Source organism: Otolemur garnettii, unplaced genomic scaffold, assembly GCF_000181295.1.
Source record: "Otolemur garnettii isolate 467f Iridium unplaced genomic scaffold, OtoGar3 scaffold00036, whole genome shotgun sequence".
Taxonomy (NCBI): Eukaryota; Metazoa; Chordata; class Mammalia; order Primates; family Galagidae; genus Otolemur; species Otolemur garnettii.
Genome location: NW_003852431.1, coordinates 8999628 through 9021471, shown reverse-complemented (window position 1 = coordinate 9021471; position 21844 = coordinate 8999628). Strand labels below are relative to the sequence as shown.

At 32.9% G+C, this 21844-nt stretch overlaps 1 protein-coding gene across 10 annotated transcripts in view; it reads right to left on the bottom strand.

The window, feature by feature from the left end:
* Positions 1-21844, bottom strand: part of MYCBP2 (MYC binding protein 2, E3 ubiquitin protein ligase) — a 273377-nt gene that overhangs the window by 173812 nt on the left and 77721 nt on the right. For 7 of the 10 annotated variants that reach the window (XM_023513166.1, XM_023513164.1, XM_023513168.1 and 4 more), the window contains exons 15-20: positions 20944-21089; positions 20470-20571; positions 12616-12723; positions 5303-5356; positions 5033-5152; positions 3379-3460 (exon numbers count right to left, since the gene is read on the bottom strand). In XM_023513166.1, coding sequence (XP_023368934.1) covers positions 3379-3460; positions 5033-5152; positions 5303-5356; positions 12616-12723; positions 20470-20571; positions 20944-21089 — 612 coding nt within the window. The remainder of the gene's footprint in view (positions 1-3378; positions 3461-5032; positions 5153-5302; positions 5357-12615; positions 12724-20469; positions 20572-20943; positions 21090-21844) is intronic. The other 3 variants (XM_023513171.1, XM_023513165.1, XM_023513167.1) reach the window with 3 other exon arrangements.

The following is a 21844-nucleotide window of genomic DNA, read 5'->3' as shown; positions in this document are numbered from 1 at the left end:
AGAAGAAAGTCTCTTTGGTAAAAGTTAGCTCCACACTGTAGCAGATAAGGAGTTTACAGTGGGGTCAGAGAATATGCAAAATCTCTTGAAGTATCCCAGCACTAAAAGGAAAAAGAAAGGAGAACCAACAGCTAAAGGGAAAATAAAACTGAAGAAAAGGACTTCTAGGAAGTTCATGAATGAACATTACACAAATTATCCAAATCCTTCTGGAAAAAGAGAACAAAAGCATCTAAATTACATACTTTTCCCAATTTACTGAAAATGATAAAAGAATTCAGAAGTCAAAACTTTAGAAACACACTAAATAAAACAATTTTTATTTTTAAAAGAGGGTTGGCAGATGTATGTCATCAGACAATGTACAAAAGCCCTCACAAGCCTGTTGCCATTCACTTTAAAAAGCAACATAAGCAACAGCAAACATGTATTAAGCACTTGTAATGGGCTGCTGCTAGGCTTTCTGCTAAGTCACCTGTGTCCTCTCACTGAATTCTCAGAGCCTTCTGAGGCAGGTAAACTCACTTCCATTTAATACAGTAAGAAACTGAGATACAAGACGATTAAGTAACTTGGCCGAGGTCATCAACTACCACCTGATAGCATCAGAACCCAACTAGAGACTAAACTCAGTCAATTGGGCAATACAAAACACATTAACTAAAGAGAATATCAGTAGCATTTTCCCATCTTCACCATCATGCACACTACAATATTCATCACACATTAATCAAAACATCGTTTGCTATACAATACATTCCAGTTATTAGCACTTGATTACCTAAAAACTTTTCAAAAATACTTTCCAATTGTATACTTTATTTTAACTAAATATCTGTATATGTTTATTTTCTGGTAGTTAATAAGTATGCTACAGGTAGGGGCTTTGTTTCTCTTAGGATTGTTCTTCTATATAAGTGATCAATTCCTCTCTGAATTAATAAAAGACTTCTTGGTTCCTACTTACCAAGCCCCACACAAAGCCAGAGCAAGAGAGCTTAAGAAAGAAGTGGCCTTGAACTTCTAATCCACTAGGCACAATGTGTAGGTATGAATACACTGTGTTATTTGATTTAGTCTGTACATGTTCAGTAGACCTAACTATTACTTTGTGATCCATGTTCAGTTAAATCCATGAATGTGGAGGCCATAGGGCCAACTGTAATTACAAGCCCTGATTCAGCCTCTGTGTGTCAATAATGTATTTAATTATAAAGCAAAATATCTGTTGGATTCTAACACCTGTGGCAGTATTTGTTCAACCCGGCAAGCCACTGATTTTCTATCCAACAGCGTCATTTGATAAATTCTGTAAAAACATCTTTTACTCTATTTGCAAACACAATATTTGTGATTTAGAGTTTTACAAACCCCTTGAGAATAGTTTTAATTGTATGTTGTACCTGTATTTTTAATGAGAAATTTAACTCAATAATACCTTAATCATCCCTTACTATTAGCAACAAAAAGGACATTCCTTTCCTTGTCATTTTCTATATAGTGCATGTGGATCTGATCCTATTGCTGTGGTTCTTATCCAATCACTGTGGCTCTTAACCAGGATGCACACTAGAATATGTGGCCCTATTAGAAAAACTCCAATGCTGGCATCCTGTCCACCCCTACCCCACTCCCAAATCTCCCAACCTACACAGCTCTCAGAAATTCTAGATGCAGAATCCAGGTATGATATTTTCCAAAGTTGCCCTACCCAAGTGATTCAAAGGGGCAGCCAGGGTTAAGGATCACTGATCTTTACCATGAAAATGGCAGAAATTCATCCCTGCCATAGAAGTAGGGTGAGAACAAGAAAAAGTGAAAATCTAGGATTTTACTTAATGGCTAAGGTAAATGTTCCTTCTTTCCTCATATGTCAATAGAAAGCCACAGAAGCTCCCCTGACTCTGGAAGATACTTTGTGACCACAAGGGAGAAAAAGACAGAGTTGAGAGTCAAAAAGAAGTGGGTTCTTATGGTCTGGCATGAAGCTACCCTACATCTCTCTGGACTTGATAGTGAGACTGTTTCCGCATTGCAACAATCACTGATACACATCACTCAGATCTCCTTCAGGACAATCTGGGAACAGTTAAACAACAGCCTCTGGTACTGTCCCTTTGGATTACGAGGCTTACTTGGCCCTGCAACTGAGTTTAGGGAAGTTGTATAAATGCTGGCCTGTCTAATGGAAGCTTTTTCAAAGGCATCCTCAGCTTGCGGACACCCCAGTAGCTTTGCTAAAACTGTCTCTAAGCTACAGCACAATCTAGATTCTTCCTACCTAATCCTGCCTCCCGCCTCTGCTTTCACAGGGACCAGACCTGCACTGAGTCTGAAAGCTCTTCCTGCCTATGCTTGCTTTATTTCCCTTAATTTTTTAACAGGAGTTTGCTCTTAATAAATTGTTTTTTGGAAGATCTGAACTAATAAAGATTGATATTCCATTACTTTTGACCATAAACATGCTGACTGTATAATGTAGAATAAGGAGTTGGTTGCTGTAATGAAAGCCAATGTAAGAGAGACTTAGATAAGAGTTTACTTCTCATTCATTGTCCAACTGAAAGGCACTGATGTGGCAGTTCACGGTGTCGGGGACCCAGGCTACCCCTTTCTTTTAGCTGTGACATTAAATATATGGTCTCCAACTGGATGACTTCTCCAGTTCCTGCCACCATGTGTGCATTCCAGTCAGAGCTGGGAGGGAAAAGAGGGGAATGGAGAAGCCTGCCCCTTCCCTTTAACAGCAACATTCACCTATCACTTTAGTTCATCCTGCTGCGATGGAGGCGGAGAAAGGTAGACTTTAGCTGCATGGTCACTACCAAACGAAGTAGGAGAGAACAGATATCAGGAAGTGACTACTAGTAGTCTCTATCTTAACTAGTCCTTTACTACTCCAAATAAGTCAAAATACTTTATCATAGGGACCAAAAGGTTCTGTTTGAAAATTATTCAAAATCTTCAACAATCGCATGTTAATATTAGAAACAAATTTCAAAACAAACAATATCAAAGAATACGACTGAAGCCACTACTGACATTTTCATAAAACACTATTTGGAAATAGTCACTGTCTTTTCTATTGCCACATATAGGCTTTAAAAAGATAATGACTATAAAGAGTACACTTTCATATTTAAACTGTAAATTAGCTTTTCTCCTGAAATTATAAAATTAGTTAGTCCCCCAAAGGCACTCAATCACAAAATCAGAAACCATCAATAATTCATCAGCCACACTTTCTCAAACAGTGCTATAAAGATTATTTTAATTCTAGAAATACATATTTAAGAAAGAACAAAACAGGAAAGGGAAAAAAAAAAGAAAAAGAAAAAGGAAAGAACTGGTATCTTCAAACAAAAAGTTAGTGAGTACCTGGAGTTGACATCTCCATGTCCCAGCTGCCCATGCTGCCCATAACCAAATGTATATACGTCTCCATTTTCCATTAAAACCACTGAAACCAAAATACACAGCTTTATGTTTTCCTTATGTGCATTTTATATTTCTATTACAACTATACTAAAAGAACTATAATTTTCATTATTTAAAATTTGTAGAGCCATTAAAAATAGACAACTGAAGCACACATTTATATTTACCAAAAAAGAAATATAATTTTAGTTCTGCAAAATAGGTCATAAAATGCATAAATCTTTTCATAATGCATATTTTAAACTCTTCTAAATGCCTTTTGTAACAATAATATTTAATGACATATTAGTTCAACTGTGAAATCTTAATAATAAGCAACTATATATAAAATGTTATTCTCTGATATCTAAAATAATTATGGATAGATGACTTGGGGCTCTTCACAATTATGTACATCATCAACGACAGCAGAACTTTAATGTCTGTCAATGTCTTGTCAAATATTCTGTGAAAAAAGATATTTAACATTTATTTTCACAAAGATTGAACAGTACAACCCAAGCTATCTAACCCAATTGTCAATAATTTACTAAGAATTTAATTATTTTCTGCATTAAAAAATATATATATTTGTTGGCCAGGCACAGTGGCTCATGCCTATAATCCCAGCACTCTGGGAAGTCAAGGCAGGTCGACTGCCTGAGCTCACAGGTTTAAGACCAACTTGAGCCAGAGCGAGACCTTGTCTCTAAAAATAGCCAGGTAGGCTCAATACTCATAGCTCAGCTGTTAGAATGCTGGCCACATACACCAGGGCCATTGGGTTCAAACCTGGCCTGGGCCTGCTAGATAACAATGATAACTACAACAAAAAATAGCCAGGCATTGTACTGGGTACCTATAGTCCCAGCTACTTAGGAGGCTGAGGCAAGAGAATCGGTTAAGCCTAAGAGTTTGAGGTTGCTGTGAGCTGTGATGCCACAGCACTCTACTGAGGGTATCATAGTGAGACTTTGTCTCAAAAAAAAAAAAAAAATAAGTAAAATAAAATAAATACCTAAATACATAAATAAATAAATAAAAATAGCCGGGCATTGTCACAAGCGTCTGTAGTCCCAGCTACTTGGGAGGCTGAGGCATAAGATTTGCTTGAGCCCAGGAATCTGAAGTTGCTGTGAGTTGTGACACCATATCACTCTACCAAGGGCAACAAAGTAAGACTGTCTCAAAAAAATAAAATATATATATACACACATATATATTTGTTGTACATTTATCAATGGACATTAATAAAATATGGGAACATGTCATAAGAGCCACAGCCCAAGAGTTTGAGGTTGCTGTGAGCTGTGATGCCACAGCCCTCTGTGGAACTAAAAGAGACTTCCAGAATTATTTTATCTTCAGTAATTTCTTAAAATGAATTATAAAAAAGACAGATTAGAAGTTAGATCTCTGTACAAGTAACTGTTCCATCATGCCAAAGTTTTAAAAAGAGACTGTAATAAATACAAAGCTCTGGTAGATTTGACAGCTATTGGTATGCTATTGCTTTTAAAACACAGATAACAGACTATATTTGTCAAAATTAAACAAATAAATTACTTAGCTCAATTGTAAAAATATAGTTATACCCTAAAGTTCCAGCTGCTACCTGAATGGTGAAATCCACAGCTGACTTGGACTGCCCGGAGTTCACAGTCAAATCGCACAGAGCCTGGTGGATACGTTGTGATTTTGCTTGCATCCTTTTCTCCTCTTTCTCCACTACCATCTGTAAAAGTGTTATAATTTGCAACTAAGCCATTATTCATCTTCAAAATAAAATTTTAAATCAATTTATTATGGAAGAGCAAGAGAAAAATGTTAAAAGAAGAAGCAAGAAGAATCTGTAGCTGTTAGAAGTGATAGATCAAGAATCTACCTGCAAAGAAGCAATCTTGAAAGCTATGTTGTATGTTTCTGTTTGCAAATATCACTAAATCAATAAAAACAAAGATAAGATCTTGTTATGAACAAAACCTCATGTAATGAAAACAGGTCAATAAGTTATAAAAACAAAATTTTAAATAATAGTTTACATTAGAAAATTGAGTTTACGTAAGAATAACTGCATGCAAAGTCATTTAATAATTATTTTAAACAGTGATATTGTTAGTACTATCATTTTTTTTTAATCTTTGACTCACAAGTAACTTATATTTCCTAAACAGATCTTAGAAAGGCTACACTAGCTACCAGTACTGCTTAACTCAACATAACTTTAAAAAATTAAAAAGACCAACAAGCTTTCTTCAACATACAGTAAGTAGTTCAATTTTCATTCATCATTTCTATCCCACACTGCCCTTCAGCCATTCTGGTTTGTGGTGTTCTTCCTCTCCCCACCACTACCCTCAACTCAACCTTCTTTCTGCTTTCACTCCTTTCCTCCTCCATTCCTTTTATTATATTATTTTCTCTATTAAGCTTGATTGTGAATTTTCTGCAAGTTAACCACAGCATCAAAAAGCTATGCTTGCGAATATAAAAACATTTGTTTTGAATGTGTAAAAAAGAAAAGCAACTTACTTTTCCTACTCAAAAATTACACATCACTAAAATATGACCTTTATATCATCAAGATTTAAATTCCTTGCATACAGAATAAACGTATCTGGAAGGAATTTCAAAAGGTGAACTAGTCTAAACCATTCACTTATAGTATAGCAACTCTAAACAAGTTTGTATTATATGAAGATACATATGTGAATCGATAGTCACACACTTTTAAATTTATATGTCTATTGCCCATTTTAGGATGTTAAACAGAATAATATCAAATCATTTTATGTTTATTTTATTCTTTTTATCTAACCTTTCATTAATCAAAGTAGGACAAAATTGACCTGAATTATGACTTCTTTCTATAACTAAATGACTATTACTTTGAAGAGCTTGAAACTCTTTATAACACTAGGACAGTAAAACCTCACTAATTCGGAATAACATAGAATAGGTAGGCCCACGTGACTTATGGAAAAAGTCTTAATCACATAGAACATTTAGATAAAAATGTTACTTTTAAGCAGTAGAGATTAAATATTAAACTAAATGCTAGGATAAATAAAACGTGGTTACCTACATTATATTTCAAAATAGACCAGTGTTATATAAAAATGTACCATAAACATAAAAATCCTTTAACATACAAGAATTAACTGCTGGACCCAGAGGCTGAAGGCACGTTGAAGGAATCCTTCATTTCTTGAGCCCTTGGTTTGAAAAGCTAGTGATTTTAGACAGGTTTCCCCTTATAAGTATGACCCTGAAAATTCAGAGGAAGAAATTATTTTGAATTTTTTATTCAAAGAAGTTCATCAATACTACATCTGAAGTATCACAAATTCTGAATTAGTGAGAGGTTTTACTATAATAGGATAAAGAATATGATTCCTTTTCTACTAAATTAGCTAATATAGGTTTGCCAACTTAAATCAAAGAATGAATGGCATAAAAAGAAACAAAATAATCACTCCCTCCAAAATGAAATATACTCTTAATTCAAAGCCTCCTCATGATGGATAGACAATAGAATTATAAAATACATACAAGGGCCTACACACACACAAATATGCATCTTCCAAAGACTATTTAAATAAGATGCCAGATGTAAAGAAATTTTACAGTTTTACCTCAGGTGGTAAAAATACCTAACTGTTAAAACCAAATATGATTTAACAGAGAAAGTGAATTGTGTTCATATGATTTTGCCCAACTAAACTAAATTAAACATCGAGTACCATTCTACTTTTATAAAAATGTATTGATTTCTAATTAGAAGCTTTTACCTTTGAGTTTAGCATTTTGTCCCCTCCTTTGAACCAGAGATTAAATATAGACATCAATCACACAATAGAGACAACAGTATCAGAGAAGGAGGAAAAAAAAACCTAGTAATTCAACAAAACCATAATGACTAAAAGAGTAGTACCTATGATTTAGAGGCCAAAATAATACTAGAAATAGTTTGGTCAAATTCATCTAAACAACCTGTATCTACAAAACAACTTCTCAATTATTACAGATGGTGAAAAAATCTTCTGAGCAAAAACAGAGATGAGGTTCTTGATCATTATCAGCAACAGTGGTAGAATTTTTAAAAATATACAGGGTGTCCATAAAGTTTGTACGCAATTTAAAATAGATATGTATATTGCGCACAAACTTTATGGACACCCTGTACATCTATGTCACCCTGTACATCTATACATCTATGTTAAAAAATTCAAGCACAAGCTTAATAATTTAGAAATTCATAAAAGTTTATCGAAGAAAAAAGGTACTTAATAGATAGCCAAAAATTTAATGCCAACTTAAGTATCTGCAAGTGAAATTTAGCAAGATTACTGAATAATGAGCTTGAGCAGAATTAAAGTATTAATGAACAGCAAAAAAAAAAAAATTATTTTAGATCTGTAGAAAAAGTAGGTCTGAATAATCTTATAACTGGTTATTAAATATGAGCACGTCTGTGCTTTTGCCCACTATGAATAGGTTCATATATGTATATATAATGTGATATTGAAACTACAATAGCTATAAAGTTTTGGCAGCTATGTTTCTAAAATACTGCATGTATATATACTTCATGTATGTGTGCACATGTATGTGTCTACACAAAGAGAAGAAATTCTTCAGTATCTGGATGGTGCCTGTGGCTCAGTGGGTAGGGTGCTGGCCCCATATATCAAGGGTGGAGGGTTCAAACCTGGCCCCGGCCAAACTGTAACAAAAAAATAACCAGGCATTGTGGCGGGTGCCTATAGTCCCAGCTACTGAGGAGGCTGAGGCAAGAGAAATCACCTAAGCCCAGGAGCTAGAGGTTGCTGTGAGCTGTGTGACGCCAAGGTACTCTACCGAGGGCGACAATAAAAACTCTGTCTCTACAAAAAAAATAAATAAATAAATAAAGTCTTCAGTATCTAAGAGACTAAACTTAATTTTACTCAAATTTACACATTTGGGGGTAATCATACACAAATCACAAAAACTATCACGGAATAGAATACTCTGAGCAAAATCATTAACACAAAATAGCAGGAGCAGCTGCAGTTTACTAAGCACTTGCTCTGTTAATGGAATACAGTAAAAATTAAATATCACTGTGGATAAGTACTTGTGGGTATCAGAGCCTAAAGGCTTAGATTAGACTCCAGCCTCTACCATTTGTTAGTTGTATGACAACAGAACTGGATCTTTTAGTCTTGGTTGTCCCATCTGTAAAATAGCAATAAGGGTACATAACTCACAAGGTTCTTGTAAAGATTAAGTGAAATAATGTATGAAAAGTGTTCAATCAGTACTATCACTGTTTTCTTTAATTAATAGAGCAATATAATAATGTAGCTATTGTTTTTCCATTGTACAGATGAGAAAACTTTAAAGAGTCAGGGGTTAGATAATCAGCCCAAAATCATAAATAACAGAACTAATTTGGAGCTTGGTTGTAAATAAGGGTCATACATTTTACTACCACGAAATGGTTGACTTCATAAGTCTTTTGTAAAAATGAACTATAGATTAAAGGAATCTCAAAATTTTCTATCTTCAGGATTAATTCCAAAAGAGAAAGCAAAGAATTTGATTCAGGCCAGGTGCAGTGGCTCGTGCTTGTAATCCTAGCACTCCTGGGAGGACAAGGCAGGAGGATCCCTTGAGCTCAGGAGTTTGAGACCAGCTTGAGTAAGACAAGACCATATCTTTATTAAAAATAATTAGCCAGGTGTTGTAGTAGAGACCTATAGTCTCAGCTACTCAGGAGGGTAAGGTAGGAGGATTGCTTGAACCCAAAAGTATGAGGTTGCTATGTGCAAAGCTGATGCCATGGCACTCTCACCTGGGCAAAACAATGAGACTCTGTCTAAAAAAAAAAAAAAAGAAGAAGAAGAAGAAAGAAAAGAATTTGAAGTATTGAAGCAAGTACTCATAAAGGATTTCTATGGGAAAAGACTATTTCTCTCTCCGCACACAGACACATACATGCATACACATACACTTATATCTTAATTTAATTGTCATAGCAGCACAGGAATCATCATTCTTGTTTTTAAAATAAACAAAACTGAAGCCAAAAAGATTAAGAAACTTATGCACAGTGATGCAGCTCTAATAAATGACAACTTTAAGACTGAAATTAAGGCCTAATTCCAAAGGCTATACTACTTCCATGATGCCACACCATTTCCAGACAGAAAACAGGTATAAATTACAGCACACACGATTTTTATCAGCATGCCTTAGGACTGTCACATCAGTCACTTAAAAATAGGTTTCAACACTATTTCTAGGAGAATTCAGATGTTCCTAACTAGATATACTACATAAAAATCTTTTTCTATGTAAGATAACAAATGTTAATACAGATATCTGTCTGAATTGTAGTTTATGGTCACATTTTGGAATAGCCACTAATTTTATATGGAAGTCTACTTATTGACTCAGCCTATATATTATGTCTCTCTTCAAAATCTGCTTGTACATCATGGATTCCATGACCTTCTTCAAATTCTTTCCAATCAGCGAGTTCTAACTTTCCATCTTAGAACTCCTGTTAACAATGAACGCACAGTTTGTACTCTCCATACACTTTACAAAAAGTCAGAGCGTAAAAAATTTTAGCTATCATCATCCTACAATTTGTACAAATAACATATTAAATGTTAAGGCATAACAGCAATTTATATAGTGAACTTCTCTGTGGATAAAGTAGAAGAAAAGCAGGGTGAGAAAAAGAAAAAAATAAATGTAGAAAAACATTTGTTAAGATTATTAAAATATGCATAGGTTGAGTATCCTTTATCCAAAATGCTTAAGACCAAAAAGTGTTTTAGATTTTATATTTTTTGGTGTGGGGGAGATTTGGGAATATTTGCATCCCATGAAGAGATAATCTTGGGGATGGGACCCAAATCTAAACACAAAGTTCACTTATACTTTATATACACCTCAGGCACATAGCCTGAAGTAATTTTATACAATATTTTTAATACTTTGTGCACCAGACAAAGTTTTTGTAATGAACCATCAGAAAGCAAAGGTGCCACTATCTCAGCCACTATGTGAACAATTTGCAGTTGTGTGACATCACCATCATACTGCACGTAGGAAAAGATGTATCACAATTGAAAGGGGCTGGGATGCTAATAAATCTGTCTGTGTGTGCATGCTCATACATCCACCTACATTTTAACTATAATCCATCACATGAGGTAGGTGTGACATTTTCCACATGGGGGCGCCCTATCAAAAAGTTTCAGAGTTTGGAGCATTTCTAATTTTGGAGTTTTGAATTAGGGATGTTCAACATGTAGTTGGAGTAAAAGCAGTGAATTAAGGGATGATTAAATGACAGGGCAGTGAATGCAAAGGGTTAGTAGACAGACTGAAATAAGTAACAAATTAATACCCTACAAAAAATAGGGTACCATTTTGATAAATTATTATGACATCATAAATTCATTTTTTGAATAAAGAGATGAAACTGTCTCACTCTATAAAATATAAAATCCCTTAAAAATCATCTTACTCTATAATAATGCAAAGTAGGTCCTTCCAAAGAAGTTTCCACAAGTGTACAAAGACCTCTCTTATAAAGCAACTCTGTGGCAGACAAAATTGAAATAAAGCTAGCTATCACGGAATAATTTCTATAATCATTATATGATCTGGAAAAAAATCCGCTTTAAATTTGTAACCTGTCTTCACTTAGAATTTCATTCAAAAACCTGGAAAAACAAAAGGTAGTTGTCTATATGATCCTAACATGGAGCTTTAAAGGTTTAAAATTGTTTTATGCAAATGTGAATCATTTAACCTCAGGTAGTGTTGGGATAACTCCACTTTCATATAATTGGAGGGAAAAAGACGCCAAGAAAGTATTCTCTAAAATATGTTCCAAAGCTGACACAAAAAAAACCCACAGAGATTAGAGATTCTGGCAATAACTAAAATAATCTTCCTGCATAACCCTGATACTACTCATTAGACTTAAATGTTTACGGCACTGCCAGAGCACCCAGTAAATAAAAGAATCACAAATTTTACTATGGCCAATTAAATTAGATTTAAAACACTCTCCATTTTTATTTCTGCAGAATATAATCTAAAGTTGCTCTCTTATTTTGCTTTTACTAATAATTTTGTCTGTTGTTTACATTTTCCCTTTGACTAGCAAACTGGAAGACTGAGAAAGGCAAATAAAATAAAACTGATTATACTAAACTGTATGTGAAAGTTAAAAGAATTAACTATAAAAGGTTTGCAGCAAAAATAGATACAAACATCAATTAGATTAATTTATCTATATGGGATATGTGTTTTTAAAACTTCTATTCTATTTTGCAGGGCTTACTTTAGGCATAGAAAATAGCAACTGTAACTTGTACTAGCCAATGAAGAGCCTCTGATTCAAATGCCAAGCTTGAAGACAAAATTTATATATAATTACAAATTCTATGCATTAATTCCTTCTTGACCTTAGTTGATCCACAATTTATGGCTGGGAAGAAAATAAGCATGCTTTAAGAATATCTTTAATTAACCTAGAACTCTGAGATCTCAAATAATAATAACACAGAAATAGATCCCTCCCTCATGTGTTCGGTTAGAACTCTGACCACTGATGAGGACTACAGCAAGTCTACAGGACTCACGCTTTGCTTGCACTCATCTTTACTTAACCCACAAATATCAAACATTTGCACATTCATATGTTATATATATAAATTTTAATATTAAAATAGGAGAAAAATATAAGTGTAGTCTTAACTTATCACTTTATATACTGAATTTAGTAATTTTGTTAATTCTAAAACACATAAGAAGCACTCAAAAATTTTAAGAAAGGATTATAAAATGCCAGATCACTGCCATCAGGGAAGGTAATAAAGGATAAAAAACAGAACACAATGATTATTTTTCTACTTCCCTTAACTTAGCAAAATTTTAAAAGAAATGCAAAAGTAAAAGATATACTATAAAATATCTTATTAAAATCAACAACAAAAATATGAAATAAGCAGCATGACAGTCACTGACACACAGTACCATTTCAGCATGTTCTTTCTCCTCAGGCTACATATACTGATAGAAGCAAAGTAGAGGAATTAGGTTTGTGCATTTTCCTAGAGACAAAATTCAAATGAGTCGAAGAAGGTGGGAAAGTATCCCACCTAGTTGATAAGGAAGACCAAATACCTTTGTGCTTGTCCCGCTTATGCTTTAGCTGTGCTGGATGGGATCTGAGTCTGGCTAGAGCCTGTTCTCGATGGTTCATAAAAATAGGACCAGCAAATACAATGGGGCCTGAGGAGAAACATTTTGTATGTGCATAGAAAAACTCACAAAATGAAAACACTATAATGAACAAAAATAATTCAAACTAAAATGCATAAAAATGTACTCTTTTCTCCCAATTCCCCACTCCAACTCCCCATGCCCAACCATAACCTACTCACCGTTCCATATGCAAGTTAATAGCAAATATAATTTATAAAGTATAAATCCCATCTTTTGTACTTATAAAATTATTAGTTCCTAATAGTCTCAAATAGATAATTAAGAAGTTTAATTCCAATAAATAAAATTATCTTACAAATATTTTTTAATATCACATATATTTTCAAAGTCAGTAAAACAAACTTTTATTTTTGTCACTTTAAACAAACATCTTTGTTTAAACAAATATCACATATATTTTCAAAGTCAGTAAAACAAACTGTTTATTTTTGTCACTTTAAACAAATTTCTTTGTTTAAACAAATATCACATATATTTTCAAAGTCAGTAAAACAAACTGTTTATTTTTGTCACTTTAAACAAATATCTTTCCTATTACAATACTAAAACCAACCTATTTTTTAATTAATCATAAAGTTTTAACAAGGTCTCCTGTGTTTAATACCTGCATCAATCTTGCTACAAAACTAAGAGAAGAATACTATTGACTTCACTGCATTTCATGATAGAAGTTAAGAAAACCAGATGATCAAAAAAAAAAAAAAATGTATACAACACACACACATATACAGAAACAAAGGTAGCCTGAGCTTCATATTGATGACGAAGAGACGCATCTAACTCAAATAACATTTTAGGAACATTAATCATCTTTTATTAAATCTCTTCATTTTGAAGAAGCACTGTAGACAAACAGATACATACACTAATACATACACAAATTATAGTTATTCCACTTACATAGTACTTAGGGGGAAATAACCTACAGCCAAATTAATTTTTAAAAAATTTTAAAAATCACTTTTCTCCATTAACATTTAGCTTAAAAAGAAAAAGAAATTTCAGTTACAGCTTAAAATTTTAGTTTTTTTTCTAGACCTGAAGTACAGTTTTGAGTTTCAGCAACATCAAAAAATACCTTCACATTTGAGAACTCTCTAAATTCGACAGTTGCCAGTAATTGAAAAGAATTATGACAATATACCAAGTACAAGCACTGAATATCTTTAATTTAAGCAAATTTTTCCTTATTTCTCTATTCATTTTCACTTCAATTTTCCTAATAATGAGACAAATTCAAACTACTGCCCTCTATGAAAATGTGACAAATATCAAATTAAGTGCCAAAGTCCCCTTCATTAGACATAAAAAACAAGTACAAGGATCATATTGCAATTATGATATAGGAAAAAGTTAAATAGCACCAATTCTATGACTACTGCAGATAGAAATATGCTAATTTAGTATTAATAGAAGAATTACATATTTTTCAGTAATACAGTACCAATTAATTGCAAGCTAAGATTATATAAATTCAGTTCCATTTCTAAAATGTAATAAAATTGATACATTTCAAATATGAAAAAGTCCTATTTTCTTAATATGTATGATTTTTCAACTGTTACTAAAACAAAGAATACAAATTACTCTAAAAAATACTTTCCAACTATGCATAAGAATTGTAAACTTATTTTGGCCATCCATTTTCCTGGGAAGAGTTATAAATATTAGCAATAATAACAAGTTGTATTACTATTTTCTAACTTCTACCTGAGAATTATTTTTCTCCATTAAAATATATTATACCTGTAATATTCACTATTTAGCTTCTCACTAACAAATACAATCACTTTTGAACCTTTTAAAGCATAAATTTGGAAGGCCCATAAGCAATCATGCTGAAAAGTCAAAGCTATCACGTTTGAAAATAGTATTGTATCCCATGGCCCAAAATACTGTTTCTTTAAACATTGTTTAGTTACTCATTTATTTGCCAAACTTTTCTACTTTCTTTTATGTGGCAGATATTAGGTGTCATGGAGATAATGAGAAAGTCACAGATCTCACTGGAATTTAGTCCACTAAGGAAAAGAGAAATAAAAACAAAAAACTATAATATATTGTGATCAATGTTAAAAAGGAAGTCTATATACATATATTCTAAAAGATAAAAAGCTACCAAATCCACTTAGAAGAATCAGAGAAGATTCAAAGAATGAGAAAAGTTTAACAAGAAAGAAGGAAAAGAGAGCCTTCCAGTTAAAAGAAACAGGATTTATAAAAGCATGAAGATGCTAAAAAATATTGTATAATCATTAAAAACACACATAACTGAAACGAATGGCATATAGGTTATAGAAAAATGTGGTGGGAAATTAGAGGAGTATGCAAAAAACATATAAATAAAACTTTTTTATGTCATAAAACTTTAGAATAAATGATGATAAATCCTTAAAACTGTTTTCAATTACTCAATAAAGACATTAAAATTCAGGCATGAGGCTAGGTAAACAGGATATAATCTTTAAGAAGCTCGCAATCTAATGTGGGGAGGGAGGGTTTACACACAACTAAACAACAGACTGTGACAATGCCCTATGGCAAAAAGAAGTGGGACACTGGAGAAGCAGCTAACAAAACATGAAGATGGGAAAGTAGGGAGTTCAGAGAGATATCATATAACATAAAACCTAATAATGGAGGAATCTAATACTATAAAGACGCAGAGATAGGGAAAAAATGAGTGGTTAGGGAATAGCGATGGGAAGAGAGATGAGGCTGTAGATTAAAAATGAAAAATTCACCCATTTGGTTTTAAACAGGTAAGTGCTGCTGCTGATTAGGTCTGCACTGCAGAAGGAACTTTCTGGATAGAAGGAGGATAACAGCATAGAAGAGAATAAGACCATGGGTAAGGCCAATTAAAAGGGCTTTTGCTGTAATTCAGAGAATGAAGAGAAGTAACCTGGGCTAAGAAAAATGCAGTGGGATTCTGTAAAGTAGACATACTCAAAGCTATTAAAGAATTAAGAAAGCTGAACAAACAGAATTTTGTTTATTTCTTTTGCTGGAAGGGGACTGAATAAAACAGGGGCATGAAATGACCAGATTTAAGTATTAAAAAGCTCTGGCCATTCATGTGTTAGCAACAAGTTATAAGCAGGTAGGCAGAAATAAGCAGTGCTGAAAATTTCAGAAAGCTATTGGTGATGTATTTTAAGACTTTCAAATTATTATCTACTGACAAAATAACTGTACCTCTAGAAATCTATTCTAAAAAACTTGACAATGCTTTTGTGCTATTTAAATTAACAATGAGATAATATTGTTCACCAAGTTTTGTAAGATTTAAAAGGGTAATTAGTACAGGTGATACGACATGAACATTCTAGTATTATATATTAGTCTTATAACATCTCTAAAATTATGTGAATTATCTATTAAAATTTAAAACATACATGTTTTTTGACCCAGACATTGTATTTCTGGGAAGCTCTGCTATATACACAAAAGCTCCACTAATGCATAGCTAGCTATATGTCTAAGAATGTTTATTTGATTAAAAAAAAAAAACCTGTAAAAAACTTGAATGCCCATCAACAAAATAATGGCTGCATAAACCGTGATATAGTCATACTATAACATAATATGTAGCTACTAAATAGAATGTGTTAGAGCTATATTTACTGACTTAGTACATATTCATTTTGTATTGTAAAATGAGAAAAAGATGTTGCAAATGTATATATAATGCCATTTTTGTAAATAAACATATGCCTATTGTCCCTCATATGTGTAGATATCTACAATGATTATATTTTAATAGAGTAGGATACGTAAGTGTACCTACGAGACTATTAACTTCATAATGATTGATGGGGGCAAATGGGAAGGTACAGAAAAAATGCTAGCAAAATACAAAGTGTATATAACAATAGTCAAATAGATAAAACAAAATTCAGTCAATGATAAAACAACAAATGAGGAAAACTTTATTACAAGATGACAAAGAAATAAACAAAAACAATAACTGAACATTCTAAAGAGTTAAGTTTATAGAAAACCTTGACCTAAATTGTTATATTACCTGTATTATGGTATTAGCAAAATAAAGCATAAAAATACTCTTATAATACTAAGGGTGAAAAAATAGGACACCAATATGTATCACAATTTGAAATTATATAAAATAACTAAGCAAAAAGCATGTATTAAAAAATCGTAAGAATTTACACAAAATTCTACCAATGGTTAGCTTTGCATGAAGAATTATACTGATCTTTTTTTAAACTTATATTTTTTAAATGCTTCATCTACTATTGTACCTTAAAAAGGGATCATTATGTGGCACTGAAATATTAGCTAATACTGGAGTTGATGTGTCAAATCAAAAAAAAAATAACAGTTTTAGAGGTTTAAAAATTAACAACAATATCAACCCAATCACTTTGGAGTTAGAGATGATGATAAATTTGTTTTTTATATTCTAATTTGTAACTATAACAAACTGATTTTTTTCTTATCAAAATGGAATCCGGTTTATTCTAGAACAGCTGTTGGTGATTTTTCTTAATAATATTCAAAGTTTTATGATTAGTATTATAAGAAAAGCAATTACATCAAGGCCAGAAGTGGAAAACTATCAAGTTGAAAGAGTGGCCTACTAAAATAGTCTACCACTACTATCATCATCACGAAACATTTACCTAGGACGTAGTACCCGCTGGGTTTTCAAGTATACCACTTAATCCTCATTAACAGTACAGTTGTCATTCCCAGTGAAGAAGCCAGGATTTGATCCAAAGTCTAACTTTTTTTTTTTTTTTAAGATAAAGTCTCACTCTATTGCCCTGGCATCCTCATAGCTCACAGCAACCTTAATCTCTTGGGCTCAGCCAATCCTATTGTCTGAGTCTCCCCAGTAGCTGGGAGTCTAGGTGCCCTGCACTATGATGCCCCATTTTTTCTGTTTTTAGTAGAGACAGGGTGTTGCTCTTGCTCAGGCTGGTTTCAAAGTTCCAGCAATCCACCCACCTTGGTTTCAAAGTTCAAGCAATCCACCCACCTTGGCCTCCCAGAGTGCTAGGATTACAGGTGTGAGCCACTGCACCCAACCTAAAGTATAACTTTACAACCCATACTCTTAATTACCATACTCTATAGCTAGGCCAATCATATAACTTATTGTCCAAAGGAGATTCTATTGAGAGTAAAAAACAGGTACTGTTAAGAAACATATGGCTGTACAGCAGGTATAAAATAGCCCAGGACATGGCCTCACCCCATCCAGAGGTCACAATTACGAAACTTAAACACTTATGTGAAAAGAAAGAAGGAAAAGTAACCAACATTACTGGGGTTCAATTTTTCTTACAAGAGAGTGCTGAAAAGAACTGAAAAGTCATTGATATGATCACCATTAATTCTTCTGATGACTTAAGAGACTTCTAGTTGAGAATTCTACTGAAGAAACACTTCACATAAACAGTAAATACAAATCTTAGAGACTTAATACATCAATCAATGAAATGTAATCTAATATTTGTGAAAATTATCATAAACTCTTAGGTTAGGCAGTAAGTTCAACTGGTGGATGGAATTAGGCTGTTTTAGACTGGCTTGGGTCAGGCTGACCTAGGTAGGCTATTACAGGAATAAGCTAATTGAGACCTTACAGGTGCAAGACATTGCAGGTAGGTTACTTTGAGGAGCTGGTTGTTTTGGGGGATTGATCAATGTCCCAGGGACTTTCTGACCTGAACAGATAGACATGGATTGTCATGGGAACAGAGTTGATCAAGACCCTGGGAAACTTCCAATAAGCAGTCGATACTCCTCAAAATTGTGTGTAAAATTCAGCCTTGCGCACTCTGTGATGGCTTGCAGTCTACAGCATAGGGCCTGGCTTGCTTTTACTAGTCATTAAAAATAAACTTTCCCTTTCTTGCTAAAACTTTACTTGCTCATGCTCTTTTCAATGATTTGGCGATCACCATGCCACTAAATATTACCATTGAACTGAAATCTGTAAATGAATATTGACTGTGAATATCTATCTAAAAAGATACATTTAAGAAAAATGTTATCTGAAAGATTAATAACACAAAAGTTTAAATTAAAGACAAACTTCCAAATTTATCAAAAAGCAGTAATAATAGTGCATTTGGGATTGGTTTCAATAGCATATTCCATTTTAGGAGATCACAAACAATACCTAAGTAACATCAATAAGCCTGATGCAGACTAAGCAATGACTTAAGATTTAGGTCCCAAAATTTTGATCAACTTTAAAAACATAATTCACCAAGATATGTCAAATCATCAGTACATAATTCAACATTACTTTGTTTCCAATATGCAGAAATATACCATACCTAAAGAAGAACAGCTTCTTTTAGAGAAAAAAAAGTAACAAGATACACATCATTAGGTAAGTACTTAAATGTCATGACAAGGATTTGCTATACTTTGGTTGAAATAAGAAATTGCTCCATTTTGTAGGAAAATTCATATAACTCAATCTAATTTTTCCAAAGAAAGAAAAAATGGGTAATGGATACATTGATAACTAACCTTACACAAATCCTATCAACAAGGAATTATCAATTGTCATGTAAAAAAAGATCTGAAACTTAAATTCTACCCTGTTTTCTAGGACACATTTAACATACAATTTTTCCCATATATTTATATATAGTAAATAAGAAAGTAGGCACACATTAATCTCATTAAAAGAACCTCTAAAAGAAATGATTTATGTGTGTAAAAACAGTTCATAGCAAATATTAACTGTACCAATCAATATTAAATGCTATTAAGAGCAATCTTCATGTTTAAAGCATGTGTTTTACAATATAAGTTTAATAAAATGAGACTTTGTCATGTGTACCATACATTCTGCTACTTATTCCATTTTACATTAACAAAAAGAATAGCTAGAAAAAAAGTATAATAGGATGGTTAAATAGGTGTATTCCACGCATCAAATATCATGCCACTTCTACCAAGTATTTAAAATATGCAATATCAATAAACATATCCAAACAAGATTTTGCCTAGCAGAGGGATGAAATCACAGATTTCTGTAACATCTGTCTTAATCTTTTGTAAACAAAACACTCTACAGGGCAACAATAGCTTTAGTAACACTTGTATTTACCTCTGTTTGTTGGATTTATGTCAAAATACCAATTATAACTATTTCAATGCCTTTTTAAGCCAAGAAATGGTCATAAATAATGAGGAAAAAAGATAAATAATAAACCTATCTTTAAAAATAAAACCTACAGACTTGCCATTTTACTCTTTTTGCATACAACTAAAACAAACTTTTTCTAACAAAAGGTACATGAAAGTAATCATGTTCTGAATTGGAGGCAAGCACAGTGAGACTTTTGCCCAAATGATAACAACTATGAATGATTAAGAAAAAAAGTGAGAAGACTAAATTAAACATAAGTGGGTTCCACAGTCAAACAGATGAGTCCCAAGTTTGCATAAAGGACAAGTTCTCAGAATTTGTATTTTTTTTAAAAGTTACCATTGCTAATGGTCATTGATACTTAGCAGACGGCACAATTCTTAATGTGGCTGACTTGTTACATAAACACCTTACTGTATTAAACATTTATTACTAGCACAATTACAAATACACTGAATATTTTCACTATTTTCATGAGTTACCAGAATGTTACTAATTCAATTTTCGTGATTTCTTACCAAACCAGCCTATTATGTAAACTTTTCAGTGGTCTCAGGATATTATAAGAAAATGAATTTTCATATATTTTTTCCTCTGCAGTTACATCTTACCTCTTCCTTCCTCTAATCTATGTCTTCTGATTACACGCTGCCGTTTTTCTTCTTGTCGTAACTGAAGATGTTCTTCAATGTTAACCCCGGGTACTGGGACAGCTAGATGATTGATCCCCCCCCCAAAAATGTATGTTATATAATAGCTATGGCAGAACTATACAAAATTCAACAAAGTAAAAGCTAGCAAAAACAATGTCTAAAATACAAATTATTTTCATTGCAACAATTCTTAGCACAAAGGTGCTTTAGAGGATAACTTGTTAAAAATCATAAAAATAGAAAAAAGGAAAAAACTTCTTAGCAAAAATAGAGAGAAAAAGTCTCATCCCTTTAATAATGTCATATTGTCAGTTAAGAGCACCATTCCATATATTAACTATTATAATTTTTCAACATATATCTAAAAAGAAATTGTTTAACCTATCAAAAGCACTAAATTGAGTACATGTTCAGTATAAACAATCAGTTTACCTAAAAGAAGATCTAATGGTATCATTTCTTTCACTGCATCAAGAATGCCTCTTTGTCTGGCCTCCTGACCATCCAACTCTCTAGCACAAGCCTTGCAACATCCACATACAGCACAGCCAGATTCTCCGGAACCACAACCACAGATCCTTTAAAAAGAAAAAAAGAAAAAAAAAGTCAAGTGTTTTTCTATAATTTCTTTTCCATATTTTTGAGATTAAAAATCAGCAATGAAATCACCTCTTCAAATCACGATGTCCATTTTAAAGAAAAGGTATGAATAGAAGGATAATTAAAAACAAGAGTTTATTAAGTTCCTAATAGGCATAATTAGTATATTACTTCAGAAAACAGAAAGAAATCTTGCTCTCGTTAAAACCACTAAGTTTAAAAGCCTTTTAAAAAAAATGTTTACAGTTAGTGGATGTACCAGCAGCTTTAGTTATCAAGTGGCCTAGACGTTGATGGGCTAAAAAACCCCCCAACAACACTCCTGTCTGGCAGATAAGTTGAAGGCAGGTATTGGTAGTGAACTTCATACATTACGTCTCCTACCCATAATCTTTTGCATATGCCTTCATCTCCTATTCTTGCCTTTCTCTGTGTAAAATTATCTGTTCTTTATTCTTTCTTATCAGTTATATACCACACCATTTGTTGACAAGAACACATCCAGAAATTGGCTAGCGGGTCACTGAACAACTAACTTTATTGTTATTCACTGGATCAATCCTTAAAAACTGTTGACAGGCTCAATGAGCTCCCTATACCTACAAACTTGTATAGGTACAAGAGAAGATAGACCTGACAGCAGTTTGAAAGACATAGGTAGGTATCCTGTGAAATTTCTGGCTTTTCAAAACAACCAACAAATAATTTGGAGCATCACTAACTACACATTAAA